At 36.4% G+C, this 11,855-nt stretch overlaps 3 protein-coding genes across 4 annotated transcripts; 2 read left to right on the top strand and 1 right to left on the bottom strand.

Annotated features, from left to right (window-relative positions):
- Positions 1–977: 977 nt before the first annotated feature.
- Positions 978–3,166, bottom strand: LOC111799568 (29 kDa ribonucleoprotein, chloroplastic-like). The gene is made up of 4 exons (XM_023682940.1): positions 2,762–3,166; positions 2,516–2,617; positions 1,933–2,232; positions 978–1,367 (listed from the first exon to the last, which is right to left on the bottom strand). Exons 1-4 carry the CDS (start codon positions 3,125–3,127, stop codon positions 1,302–1,304), a joined length of 834 nt encoding a protein of 277 aa, XP_023538708.1. The 5' UTR covers positions 3,128–3,166; the 3' UTR covers positions 978–1,301.
- Positions 3,167–3,521: 355 nt separating this feature from the next.
- On the top strand, positions 3,522–7,347 carry LOC111800646 (adenosine kinase 2-like). The gene is made up of 12 exons (XM_023684434.1): positions 3,522–3,796; positions 4,130–4,183; positions 4,817–4,863; positions 4,948–4,979; positions 5,068–5,169; positions 5,281–5,348; positions 5,496–5,572; positions 5,979–6,076; positions 6,152–6,222; positions 6,313–6,379; positions 6,462–6,645; positions 6,767–7,347. The coding sequence occupies exons 1-12, from the start codon at positions 3,714–3,716 to the stop codon at positions 6,907–6,909; spliced, it is 1,026 nt and encodes a 341-aa protein (XP_023540202.1). The 5' UTR covers positions 3,522–3,713; the 3' UTR covers positions 6,910–7,347.
- A 1,111-nt stretch (positions 7,348–8,458) lies between these two features.
- Positions 8,459–10,648, top strand: LOC111801158. 2 transcript variants are annotated; one of them, XM_023685154.1, is made up of 2 exons: positions 8,459–10,035; positions 10,169–10,648. In XM_023685154.1, the coding sequence occupies exons 1-2, from the start codon at positions 8,462–8,464 to the stop codon at positions 10,212–10,214; spliced, it is 1,620 nt and encodes a 539-aa protein (XP_023540922.1). In that variant the 5' UTR covers positions 8,459–8,461; the 3' UTR covers positions 10,215–10,648. The 2 variants fall into 2 exon arrangements, with proteins under 2 accessions (XP_023540922.1, XP_023540921.1); XM_023685153.1 differs by having other exon boundaries at positions 8,460–10,131; positions 10,268–10,648.
- Positions 10,649–11,855: the final 1,207 nt, after the last annotated feature.

Raw genomic sequence — 11,855 nt, 5'->3', positions numbered from 1 at the left:
TTTTTTTTTTTCATTTATGTATCCTTTAAATTATTTACGTTAAAATGATTAATTAGCGTAAGATTCAAATAAATACATACGTAGGCAAAGAGTTCGTGAAATATTATATTACGTGAGATACAAAAATAAATATATGAAATTAAGAATAAATCTTAGGGAGAAGGTAATAATATGATTGTAAAAGATATTTAGATAATTAACTCGATAACTATATTTTAATTTTAGTATTATGATTTTGGCAAAATAAAATGTCAAAAATGTAATAAAAGAAATTAATAATAAATCTAGTTAACCGATTAAAGTAATATAGTATGCTCAAAATAAATAAATAAATAATAAAAACAAAAACAAAAACAATATAAATAATTAATAAAATCCTCTCACTTTCCCATTTGTTTTTGAAGTGAGGGCTTGGGCTGAACCAATAGTGGGCCTCAATGGGCCAGTTGCCAACAAAAGTGGGCCCTTTTTGTTTCTTCTTTGATTTGAAATAGTTAAAAAAAAAAATTATGTACATAATTGATGAAAATTATTTACAATCCTATTCTGTTCCATGACTTTGTTAACTTTTATCATATATATATATATTTATTTATTAATTATCTTAAATTTGATTTGATTTTAGAATTTTATGTTTGGATTTATTTTACAATTTTTCCTTATATGTTTATCAAGGGTTTGAACATCCCAGTCAAGAAAACGAGTATATCAAATTATCAAGCTATGGGATGAACTTCCTTAATAAAGGATGGTAAATATTTTCGAACCTCAATGTTTGGGAATGAAAATATAATATTTTAACTAATTGAACCGTTCATAATTAATATCACATATTTGGTCCATCAAATTGTATTCCAACATTATCATAGTTCGACTCGCATAAAATATTCACTCCACTAAAGGGTCAAACGTGTATCTCTCATAAAACCTTCAATCATAACAATTACAAAAACAAACAAGATATTCTACTAGTTGGATTACCAAAGTAATTAGTAGGATATTAAATCCTTCCCTATAAACCCTTTATTAAATCTCGGTTTTAACCGTTAAGAACCAAAATTTTGTAATGTTCGTGACATAACTTGCTAATCTTAGGCTTCACTCGTCCTAAAGTAAGTTTGAGACGCGACAAATATTTGAAGTCATAAAGTTTAGGAGCTTAGATGTATGCAAAATCTGAAAAATAAAAATCAAATATCCCACTGATCACAGAGCAAGTAGAGCTAAATCATTTGGCACCATTTACTATCGCTATCGGAGAACAAAGTATAGAAAAAATTACCGTTGATCTCTTCTGATACTCAAAACTGGCGCCTAGGCAGCCTTGCTTCTGCTTGGGTCACTCGGATGGATCTTCCATTCAAGTCCTGCAATGTAAACATTCATACTTAGATATATGAAAATATTAACTCTCATGATTTTGACGCATGAAATGTAACGCCCCAAATCCACCGCTAGCAGATATTGTCCTCTTTAGGCTTTCCCTTTTGGGCTTTCTCACAAGGCTTTAAAATGCGTATGCTAGGGGAAGGTGATTTGTTCTCCTCCCCAACCAACGTGGGATATCACATGAAATGAGTTTAATAACGAACAAAGGATAAACTGAGACAAAATGGTCCAACACAAAAATTTTCATTTCAGGCAAGACGAACGGGAACAACAAAAAAAACTTCGACTTCAGCTTCGTAAACCGTTAAAAGCGCACATGAGAGAAACAAGTGAAGCCAATGCACATAAAGGGTGAAGATGCAACCAATCATGATTCTTATGAACAACAGAATTTCATGCTCATATCTCTTGAGTTCAGTAAACAAGATTGTAATGGCTATACTTTGATTGAACATGAGGAGACATATCAAAACTCATCATAAACAAATGCAGAACTGTTCAGGAAAAACAAGAACGTAAAAATGAAGAGGCAAGCGAACTTACAACTCCATCCAAGGACTGAATGGCATTGTTTACTTCCTCTGCTGAACTATATGTTACGAAACCGAACCCCCTAGATCTTCCGCTATCACGGTCATAAACTACTTTTGCCTTCACAACATTGCCTTGTTCCCTAAACAAGTTCTCAAGTGTAAGATCATCAACACCCCAAGCGAGGTTACTCACATGAACACAATTGGAGTTATCAAACGTTGAAGCATTTTTTGAACTCCTAAAAGAGGAATCGTCCCTTTTTGGTGGAGGGGGTCCATAATTTACCCTCAGTGGTCTACCCTCGAGTTCCTGTGAGGAGCACCAGGAATCATCAATTAAAAGCAAATCCAATGAACCTTTGATACAAAATGAAAGATAACAGTATATAACTGGATCACAGAGGCAAGTCTAAGAGACTTTTGGCATTAAAATTATGGCTCAAGAAAGACCATATGGAAGCAGATAAGCTCTACATATGTTTTGGGTTACAGTAACAGCAATTGGATTTCCAAGGAGTAAATGAAGCAGACCCTGAAACAAAATTGCAGAGTGTTAACAATTAAGTTGGTGTAAAATGGGTGTAGCCACTTACATAGCCATTAAATTGTTGAGCAGCTGCTTCAGCCTCTGCAACATTCGACATAGTGACAAAACCAAATCCCCTGCTTCGTCCCGTCATCTTGTCGTAAATCACCTTCAAAACACTTCAGAAAATTAGGGCAAAGCAAATGGATGGTCTCTCGAGAGAACAGAGAAACTTAATAACAGGAACAGCAACATAAATTCTAACTTCTCCTACAAAACATGAAAGAAACAAAATCGAGATTGAAAAAAATACCTCGACCCTCTCAACTTGTCCGGCGCTTTCGAATAAACCGGCGAGTTGAGCACTGTCAATAGTGAAAGGAAGATTTCCGACGAAGAGTTGGAGATCAGGAGCGTAGCTGGAATCATCTCCATCGACGTCGAGGACATCTTCCTCCTGGTCAAAATCGGATGAGACAGCAACATTTCTAACGAATCGTGAGAAGAACGCCGGAGAAACCCTATCAGAACGAAGAACCAAAGCGGATATGGAAATCGGATTCGACCGAAAGCCAATGGAAGATGGATTGAGCGAGAAAAGTCCGAATTTAGGGTTAGAAAAAGATAGGGTTTTAGGGGTTAGGGATGAAAGCGTGAGGAACGTCGCAGAGGCAGCCATGGCTTCCGAGCTTTTTGAGATAAGGCTTGAAAGAAAGGCCCAACGGCCGGAAGCTAGGNTTTTTTTTTTTTTTTTTTTTTTTTTTTTTTTTTTTTTTAAGAATATATTAAAATAATTTATTTATATAAAAATATTATTAAAAAGTGGTTGGTGAAAATCAGCACGCTTCACGCATGTGAGATCTATCCTTCTTTACCAACCTAAGATTGTGATATTCCATTGCATATATATTACAAAAAAAAATATATTTTTTAAATATAATTATTAAATGAGATTTTAATTAATTACAATAAAAATATTAAAAATACACATAATTATATAATTTTTTAATATATTTATATTAAATAAATAATAACTAAACTCATAATTTAACTAAAAATTCTTGAGTTAGGTATTTGGAAGAAGCAGATATTAATGGAAATGGGCGATGAGGTTGGTGGAGTTTGAGAATTGTGCCATACCATCCTCCACTCCGTACTCGATTCTTGCTATAAATCTCCGCCATTTCTCCACTCTTCAGATCTGAATCTCGCCCTCTGATTTCTGCCATTCTCTCCTTCATTCCTTCTTCACCTTACTTGCATCCATGGCGTACGAGAGGATCCTCTTGGGAATGGGCAATCCTCTTCTCGACATCTCAGCTGTCGTCGATGATGAGTTTTTGAGGAGGTATTTCGCCGTTGTTTAATCCTTTTTCCATTCACCTTTCCTCTGGTTTCTTATCAAACTCAGATCCTTATGTTTTTTACGTTGTTGAGTCTTTCTTTTCTCCAATCTTAATTTCATTGTTGCTTTTCTGGTTTTTTTGTTTCGTTTCTAAGANTTTTCTCCAATCTTAATTTCATTGTTGCTTTTCTGGTTTTTTTTGTTTCGTTTCTAAGCTTTATTGGTTGTATGGTTGAGGAGAGGTTCTGTGAATTGTAAATTTGATCGGAAATAGCAACATGAGGATTTTCACGTTTTTTTGTGTTTTGATTCTGTAAATTTACTCGTTTGGTGCAGATACGACATCAAGCTGAACGATGCTATCCTTGCAGAGGAGAAACATCTTCCAATGTAAGGGATTGGTTTTCAATTTTCTTACTCGTACTGGTTTGCGGCTGCTACTATTCACGGCTATTAGCTATGTTTTTATGTTTTGCAACGTTTATTCCTTTAGGATTACGTGTTTTTCTTGTTTTAAATGTATGCCATTAGTTCTCGAGATAATCATTCATAGGATTCGACAATAACTTGAGGTTGCGTGAAAATTAAGTTTCTGGTTACAATTTGATTGCTTCCTTCTCAATGAAGAATAAGGAATATAGGAAGACAGTGCTGTTAGATGTTTGACTCATGTTGATGTTACTTGCTGTTCTATCTTGATCGAGGATACCTCTTTAATTCTTTGTTTTTGCAAGGAGAAAAGTAAAAGGATTTTGTATCCTAGTTGAGGTAATTTACTTGATGAAGTTTTTCAATATGGATATTATGTCAATATTCAATCGAACTACCGGACTAGTTGCTAAAATGACGAGAGAACAGCAAGAAGATGACAATAACTTGGTTACAGAAGTACTTTGCATACTGGCTAAACTACTGTTTGTGGCTTGTGATGCATTCATTTAGTTGAAAGGAAATCAGGATTTGATGTAACTTTTTAATAAGCCTCGGGCACATTTCTTTGTTCTTGTGTATTTCTTTTTGTAGGTATGAAGAATTGGCAAATAAGCCTAATGTGGAGTACATTGCTGGAGGTGACGTGTGGATGATCGAATCTATTTGTGTTATTGTGGTTTTGGCACATTTGTGAATTTCATGAACTTCTTTTTCATGTGCAGGTGCTACACAGAACTCGATCAAAGTCGCTCAGGTATCCTAATCTTGTTCCCTGGTGAATTTAACCTGTAACCATTTGTTTATTTTCTGGCGTGGGATGAAACTTTTCTCGCCTTTTTCAGTGGATGCTCCAACATCCTGGTGCAACAAGCTATATCGGTTGCATTGGGAAAGACAAATACGGGGAGGAGATGAAGAAAAACTCGATAAGTGCAGGTGTTAATGTAAGTTTCACACTCTATCACTATCTTCCATTTTGGTGATAACTGTATGTTTCGAATTCCGTTTATTAAGATGTTATTTGCTCGTTTGCCCATTGGTATTTGAGAAAATAGGTTCAATATTATGAGGTTGATTCTACACCAACAGGAACCTGTGCTGTATGTGTGGTGGGTGGTGAAAGGTTAGTCAAAATCTTATTTTCTTTGATCACTTTAACATTAAGGCAAACATATAAAGTCTGTTCCTTGTAAAAGAATTGGCTATTTCTCAGATTGTTACTTCTGGAAATCATTAATTTAACCAAGAGTCTGTTTTATCTGACATACAGGTCGCTTATTGCCAATTTGTCTGCCGCAAATTGCTACAAGTCAGATCATTTGAAAAAACCTGAAAATTGGGCATTAGGTATACACGAAACTCATATTTATGGTTTTCAGAGGGCTGTGTGGTATCTTTTCTTAAAGATTATCATTTCTTTTTAGAGCAAGAATTTAGTGAAACATTTTTGGTAATCTGTTAGTTAGAAGTTCCCTTGAAAAGATGTTCTTTAAAAGCTTTGCCACCTTGTTGTTTCTTCTCCAATTTGTCTCGTGGTGGCCTATTTTGTACAAGAACCTGGACTAGTGAATCATTTTTATGCAGTAACCTTGTTCATTTTCAAGTTCTCAATCTTAGTTCTTCTAAAAGACTGTTCTGCTGAACAAGCTATCAAACAATCCCAAGTTTTTGTTTGAAATATTTTAGGGACCTGCAGATAGGATAGATTTTGCATTTATGAGCTAACTCTGATTATAATTTGCCACGATGACAGTTGAAAAGGCCAAGTATTTCTACATTGCTGGGTTTTTCCTTACCGTATCACCAGACTCCGTGCAGATTGTGGCCGAACACGCGGCTGCAAACAAAAAGGTTCACATTGTGACTATAGTTATATAGTTTACCAAGGCTTCAGAACAAGTAACTAATATTGCCAATCATTTGCAGTATTTCTCAATGAATCTGTCTGCTCCCTTTATCTGCGAGTTTTTCAAGGATGCACTGGAGAAAGTTTTACCGTAAGTACGAAGTACGAATGTACGTTACGTGGTAAAGGTAAGAAAGTTTGAAGAGTTGACAGGAGATGTCTTTTTTTGTTTATATTTCAGGTATATGGACATCATTTTTGGTAACGAAACCGAAGCAAGGACATTCTCGAAAGTTCAGGGTTGGGAGGTAATGGTTTCCTTGGTCACATAAAGGCTTGAATAGTGATTTTCATTTCATTTATAAACGGAGGCGAACTTTTTATGACCAGACTGAGAATGTCGAGGAGATAGCGCTAAAGATTGCTCAGTGGCCAAAAGCATCAGAAACACGCAAGAGGATTGCTGTTATTACTCAAGGTCCAGATCCAGTTGTAGTTGCTGAGGATGGAAAAGTTAAGAAGTTCCCAGTTATTTTGTTGCCAAAAGAGAAACTTGTCGACACAAATGGAGCAGGTATGTTATGCCGAGCTCGGTGAACGTGTGAACCATCATGCACGTCCAAGTTTAAGCTAAGTTTGATACATAAAAGAACACCAAAAACGTGTTTTAATTCGTTTGTTCGTTCGTTTTTTAGGAGATGCGTTCGTAGGAGGATTTCTATCTCAGTTGGTGCAAGAAAAACCCATCGAGGACTGTGTAAAAGCTGGGATTTATGCATCAAATGTCATCATACAAAGGTCTGGCTGCACATTCCCTGAGAAGCCTGATTTTAAATGAGCATTTCCTCTCTTGATATCTATCAACCTCTTAGCTTATTTCCAATTGCTTTATCTTTGATTCACGAGCTGTGGATGGTGGCTAATTTCTGCACATCCCAATGGCTGTCTACCCTATCCTATCCTATCCTATCCTATCCTTGTTATGCCCAATTATTATAAGAAACGAGCCTTTGCCTTTGGTAATAGCGCCCTCTACTTTTAAGTGTCATGTCCTGAAATTCATTAGTTTGGCCTTTTAAGCAAATTTGTTCATCTTTCTTGCTGAAGTTTCTGGCATTTCCATGCCATGATGTATTAGAAAACAAGCAATGGAGGCAACAAACTGAGCTTCCTTTCCCACGGTTGTCTCTTTTGAGGCCACAATGCTTATGCTTTTGCTTTGTTCTTAATTCTGATTCATTGTGATCTTCATATCATTCCCACAGATTTGGTGTTCTACATTTTCTTTATCTTTATCTAAACACAATCTCGTTTTGAATGATGTCTCTTCCTTTTCTTTATTGGAACCGAAAAGAAGAAAAAAATTCTCTCGTTTTCTGTTTGACTAACTTGCATCTAAGGACCTCTCTTTCTATCAGAATTTTAAGCCTTTAATTTTATGTCTAGTAGATCGATAAATTTTAAAACAGTAACATTGAAAGTGTTGTGATTTATTTGACCGGATTCTAAAGTTTATTAACAAAATAAACGCATAACAAAAGGGATTTGAGAAACAATAAAAATATGTGAAATTAAAGAGGAGTATGCATTTTATTTTCATTTAATAAAAATTCGAACCTAAATAGATAATTCAATTAATAGGTTCCTAAAGAATAGACGAAAAAATGGACCAAAATTCTACTAATTCACTTAAAATTTAAAGCTTTTTGTAATATTTCCTTAAATAATGTGTCATCTATATTAAATATATTAAATAAGTTTGAGCTTTTTAATTTTATGTCTAACACAAAAATATTTATATAATTTTAAATTCTTAATTTCGTGTCNTTTTGTAATATTTCCTTAAATAATGTGTCATCTATATTAAATAAGTTTGAGCTTTTTAATTTTATGTCTAACACAAAAATATTTATATAATTTTAAATTCTTAATTTCATGTTTAATTGGTCTATAAATAAGATTATAATATAAGCTTCAGTGTCTAAACCTATTTTTAAAAATGTATTTAATATATTAGTGACACAAAATTTAAAGTTGAGATTTTTATTAAATACAAAAGTCAATTATATATTTAAAAAACGATTAAAGATGTAAAAAAGAAAAAAAAAAAGTTTTGTTGGAATATTCGTGGCATGATTCCATATAGTTATTTTTAACTATCTTTTTCATTTGTTTTAAACTATAAATTTGTTATGTTGTAAATAACGGTCTCTACCAGCTACTGTACCCATTTACTCAAATAGGTAGAGATTTTTTTCTTTTCTTTTACAAAAATATAATTTAATTGTTTTGCAANAAAAAAAAAAAAAAAAAAAAAAAAAAAAAAAAAAAAAAAAAAAAAAAAAAAAAAGCGTAAAAATTACGGCTGGAAATTTCTTTGTTCATTGCCAATGCCATTGGCACCACCGTTCGAAGGTCGTCTAATCCCTATTTTGAGAATCAAAATCACTCTTATACTCTGCTCCATTTCAACTCTCTCTCTCTGTTTTCCGATCATCCGCCGGCTAATTCCTTGTTTCCGGCGCCGGGAACTCACACCCTTACGGTGGTGGACGAGAGGTATCCGGCGAACCCCACACCCCCCGCCCGCCATGGCCGACAATCATCCTCGCCTCGATAACCTCCGCAGTACGGCCCAGCTTCTCAAAGAAGCTACCGCCTCCTTCACATCTAATCTCTTCACCTTCCTTTTCCTTTCCCTTCTCATCCTCTCCTTCCGCGTTGTCGTCGAAAATGGCACCCAATATGTCACCTCCTTCATCGACCGCGACCCTTCTCTTAAGGCTCTTCTTTCTCGCCTTGACATTGCAGGGGAGCAACGCCTCCTCCACTCACCCGAGGACCCTGCCATGTCTGGGGCTGTTGCCCATCGCCAACGTCGCCAGCGTCGCCGGCCTTTTCTGCATCTTACCCGCGTCGGAACCCTAGGTGACGATATCTTCTCCGGAGATGGGGATGACGAGCGTAGCCTCTTAGGGACCAATCGGAATCACCTACCTAACGCCAGTTTCGTGTTTTTTACCCAATTCAGTTCGATCTCAGGGTTCTCAGATCTGGTCGTTGACGATGGAATTAGGGTTTCGGAAGTTGTTCATCCGGGAATGCGATTCAAGGATATGAGTTCATCTTTTGCTAATGATAAGGAAACTTCTGATGATCAGGAAGAAAACGATAGAAGACTTGAAGAGGAAAATGTTCATCAGGACATGGATAGGCTTGTAGATTTGCAATTTTTCGTCAAAGGATTGGAACTTGGACGTCGGGACGCTGCAGCGCTGTTCTTCTTTGTGAGTTTTCTATCTGCTGCATATATCTGGGTGATGCTTGGCTTTCTTGTCACATATTCATGGGCTTCAGGCATTGTGTTCATCGCTGTTCTTAACGATCTAACACACAGATTTGGTTCATTTGTTGGTATGGTATGGCATGGATCAAAATTGGGGTTCAAGAGGCTTTCTGGGTTTATCTTGATGAGATGGGCAGTGCGAGATGCACTAACCCAGCTCCTTGGATTATGGTATTTTGGTGAAATTGAAGATCAATATTCATTTTTCAAGCTATTTGTTCGGTTGAAGTTGATGCCATTTTCCATAATGTCACCATGGATTCGTGGGTATGAGAAAGAGATCTCTGGGTTTCTGTTTGCTTGGTTTTTGCTAGATACTCTTGTTGCATTCATCTTTGCAGTGGATGCATGGGTTGTGATTGTGGATGCAAGGCGTAGTGGTAGAGAGATCTTAACAGAAGGTTGTTATTTGATACTCACAATGCTAAACCAAGCTATTCAAATCAAGTGCTTGGAAGCCATTTGTTGTGGGTCTTTCATGAGATGGGCACTTGCAAGAGTTTGTGGGAAACATGTTGCCATGTTTTTTCAGTCAGTGGGAGAGGTGTATTTCATGGTGGTATGGCTAATCTTCTACTTTGCTGCTAGGTGTAGGGATGCCAAAGTGCAGGGACAGAGGTTTGGGCGTAGAGAGCTGGAGGGCTTGATAGAGGGGCTTAGATAATGGTGAATTGATGGCTTGCTGGTAAATTTTTCATTGCTCTGTGCTTGAATTTTTGCGTTTGTAGGATCCACTTNTGCAGGGACAGAGGTTTGGGCGTAGAGAGCTGGAGGGCTTGATCGAGGGGGTTAGATAATGGTGAATTGATGATGGCTTGCTGGTAAATTTTTCATTGCTCTGTGCTTGAATTTTTGCATTTGTAGGATCCACTGGTATTGCTTCTGTACTTGTGTATATTTTACATCAAAATTACTTGATACCAATCAAATGCATCCCAGAGGGATGCGTTGCTGACATCTGTTTTTAGGAATGTCATAAGAATCTGTGGTATGTAGATAGAACTGTAGGGGTCTGTTTTTAGTGTTTTACATGCCATTCTGCATGGGAGATTGAAGAACTATATAGGCTTCACTATGGGAAAGAATTGAAGGTTGTGTGTGTTGTCTGCCGGTCATGATAATTGTCGAAGGAAGCTGTGTGCTACTAATTTACTTGTTGTGGGCTTGTATCTGAATCAGAAGAAGTGATCTACAATGATCAATAATAGGATGGAAGCTTCCCTTTGTTGTTTTCTCTTTTTCTTTTTATGGGGGTGGGGGACTTTGATCAATTATTTAACTGTTGTTTTTGGGATCATTGGAGACTATTGGACAAGGAAATCACTAAGTCAAGTCGGTTTTATTTATGGATATAGGAGATATTGTTCTCTTTGGACTTTTCCTTTCAGGTTTTCCTTCAAGAATTTTAAAATGCATCTACCTGGAGAGGTTTTCACACCCACCTACACCTTTATAAAGAATACCTCGTTCTCCTCCCCCATCACACCTACCTACACCTTTATAAAGAATACCTCGTTCTCCTCCCCCAACCGATGTGGGATCTCACATCCACCCCCTTTGGGGCCTAACGTCCTTGCTAGCACTCGTTCTCCTCCCCCAACCGATGTGGGATCTCACAATCCACCTCCTTTGGGGCCTAGCGTCCTTGATAGCACATTGCCTCGTGTCCACCCTCATTTGGAGTTTAACCTCATCGCTGGCACAATTGCTCAGTGTCTGGTTCTCTAGTCAATGTTAGATTTGTTTGTTTGTTGGAACGGAGGAAAATGGAAATAGAAAAACATGGGATTGAATCATAGATAGAAAATGATTCAAATTCTTACCTACTTGGGTTTTCAAGTGGAAGGTTTGAATTTTTATGAATCCACATGTGGGTGTACAAACTTTGGCGAGGGGCACAAGAAATGCTTGGTTTTTCTCAACCAACCATTTCTATTTTCAGCCCCTTTTCTGATGCGTTATGACTTCGATACATGATTCGCGCTTCAGTAGATCCTTTGTGAGGGTTGAGTGGTCTTATGACGAGGTTTGAGATTTGTCAAGTTTTACTTTGTAGTTTTTGAGACTTTCTTTGCGTAGTGTGTAAAGTTACGTGAACCAATTTCTTTGTAGTATTTGAGACTTTCTTTGCGTGGTGTGTAAAGTTACGTGAACCAAGAACATAAACCACTATCATATTTCAATTTAATGGCTAAAGAATCACCACACTAAGTGTTTACTATTTAAGTATATAAAGTTTCTTGTTCAATTTCAACCAAATTTTTAATCACTTGCGACAATTAAAGTTGTTTTTATCAAATAATGTTATTTTTGTTGAAAAATATAAATTTAACTTAATTCAGCAATATCATAACACATTTTTACATCGTTCATTTTTTTCTTATTACAATTAGTGAGTGAACCAAAGGTAAAAATGAAAAGTTCAGTGAAAATTAATC

Source organism: Cucurbita pepo, chromosome LG08 (genome assembly GCF_002806865.2).
Source record: "Cucurbita pepo subsp. pepo cultivar mu-cu-16 chromosome LG08, ASM280686v2, whole genome shotgun sequence".
Classification (NCBI taxonomy): Eukaryota; Viridiplantae; Streptophyta; class Magnoliopsida; order Cucurbitales; family Cucurbitaceae; genus Cucurbita; species Cucurbita pepo.
This window is presented reverse-complemented; position numbering and strand designations above follow the sequence as displayed.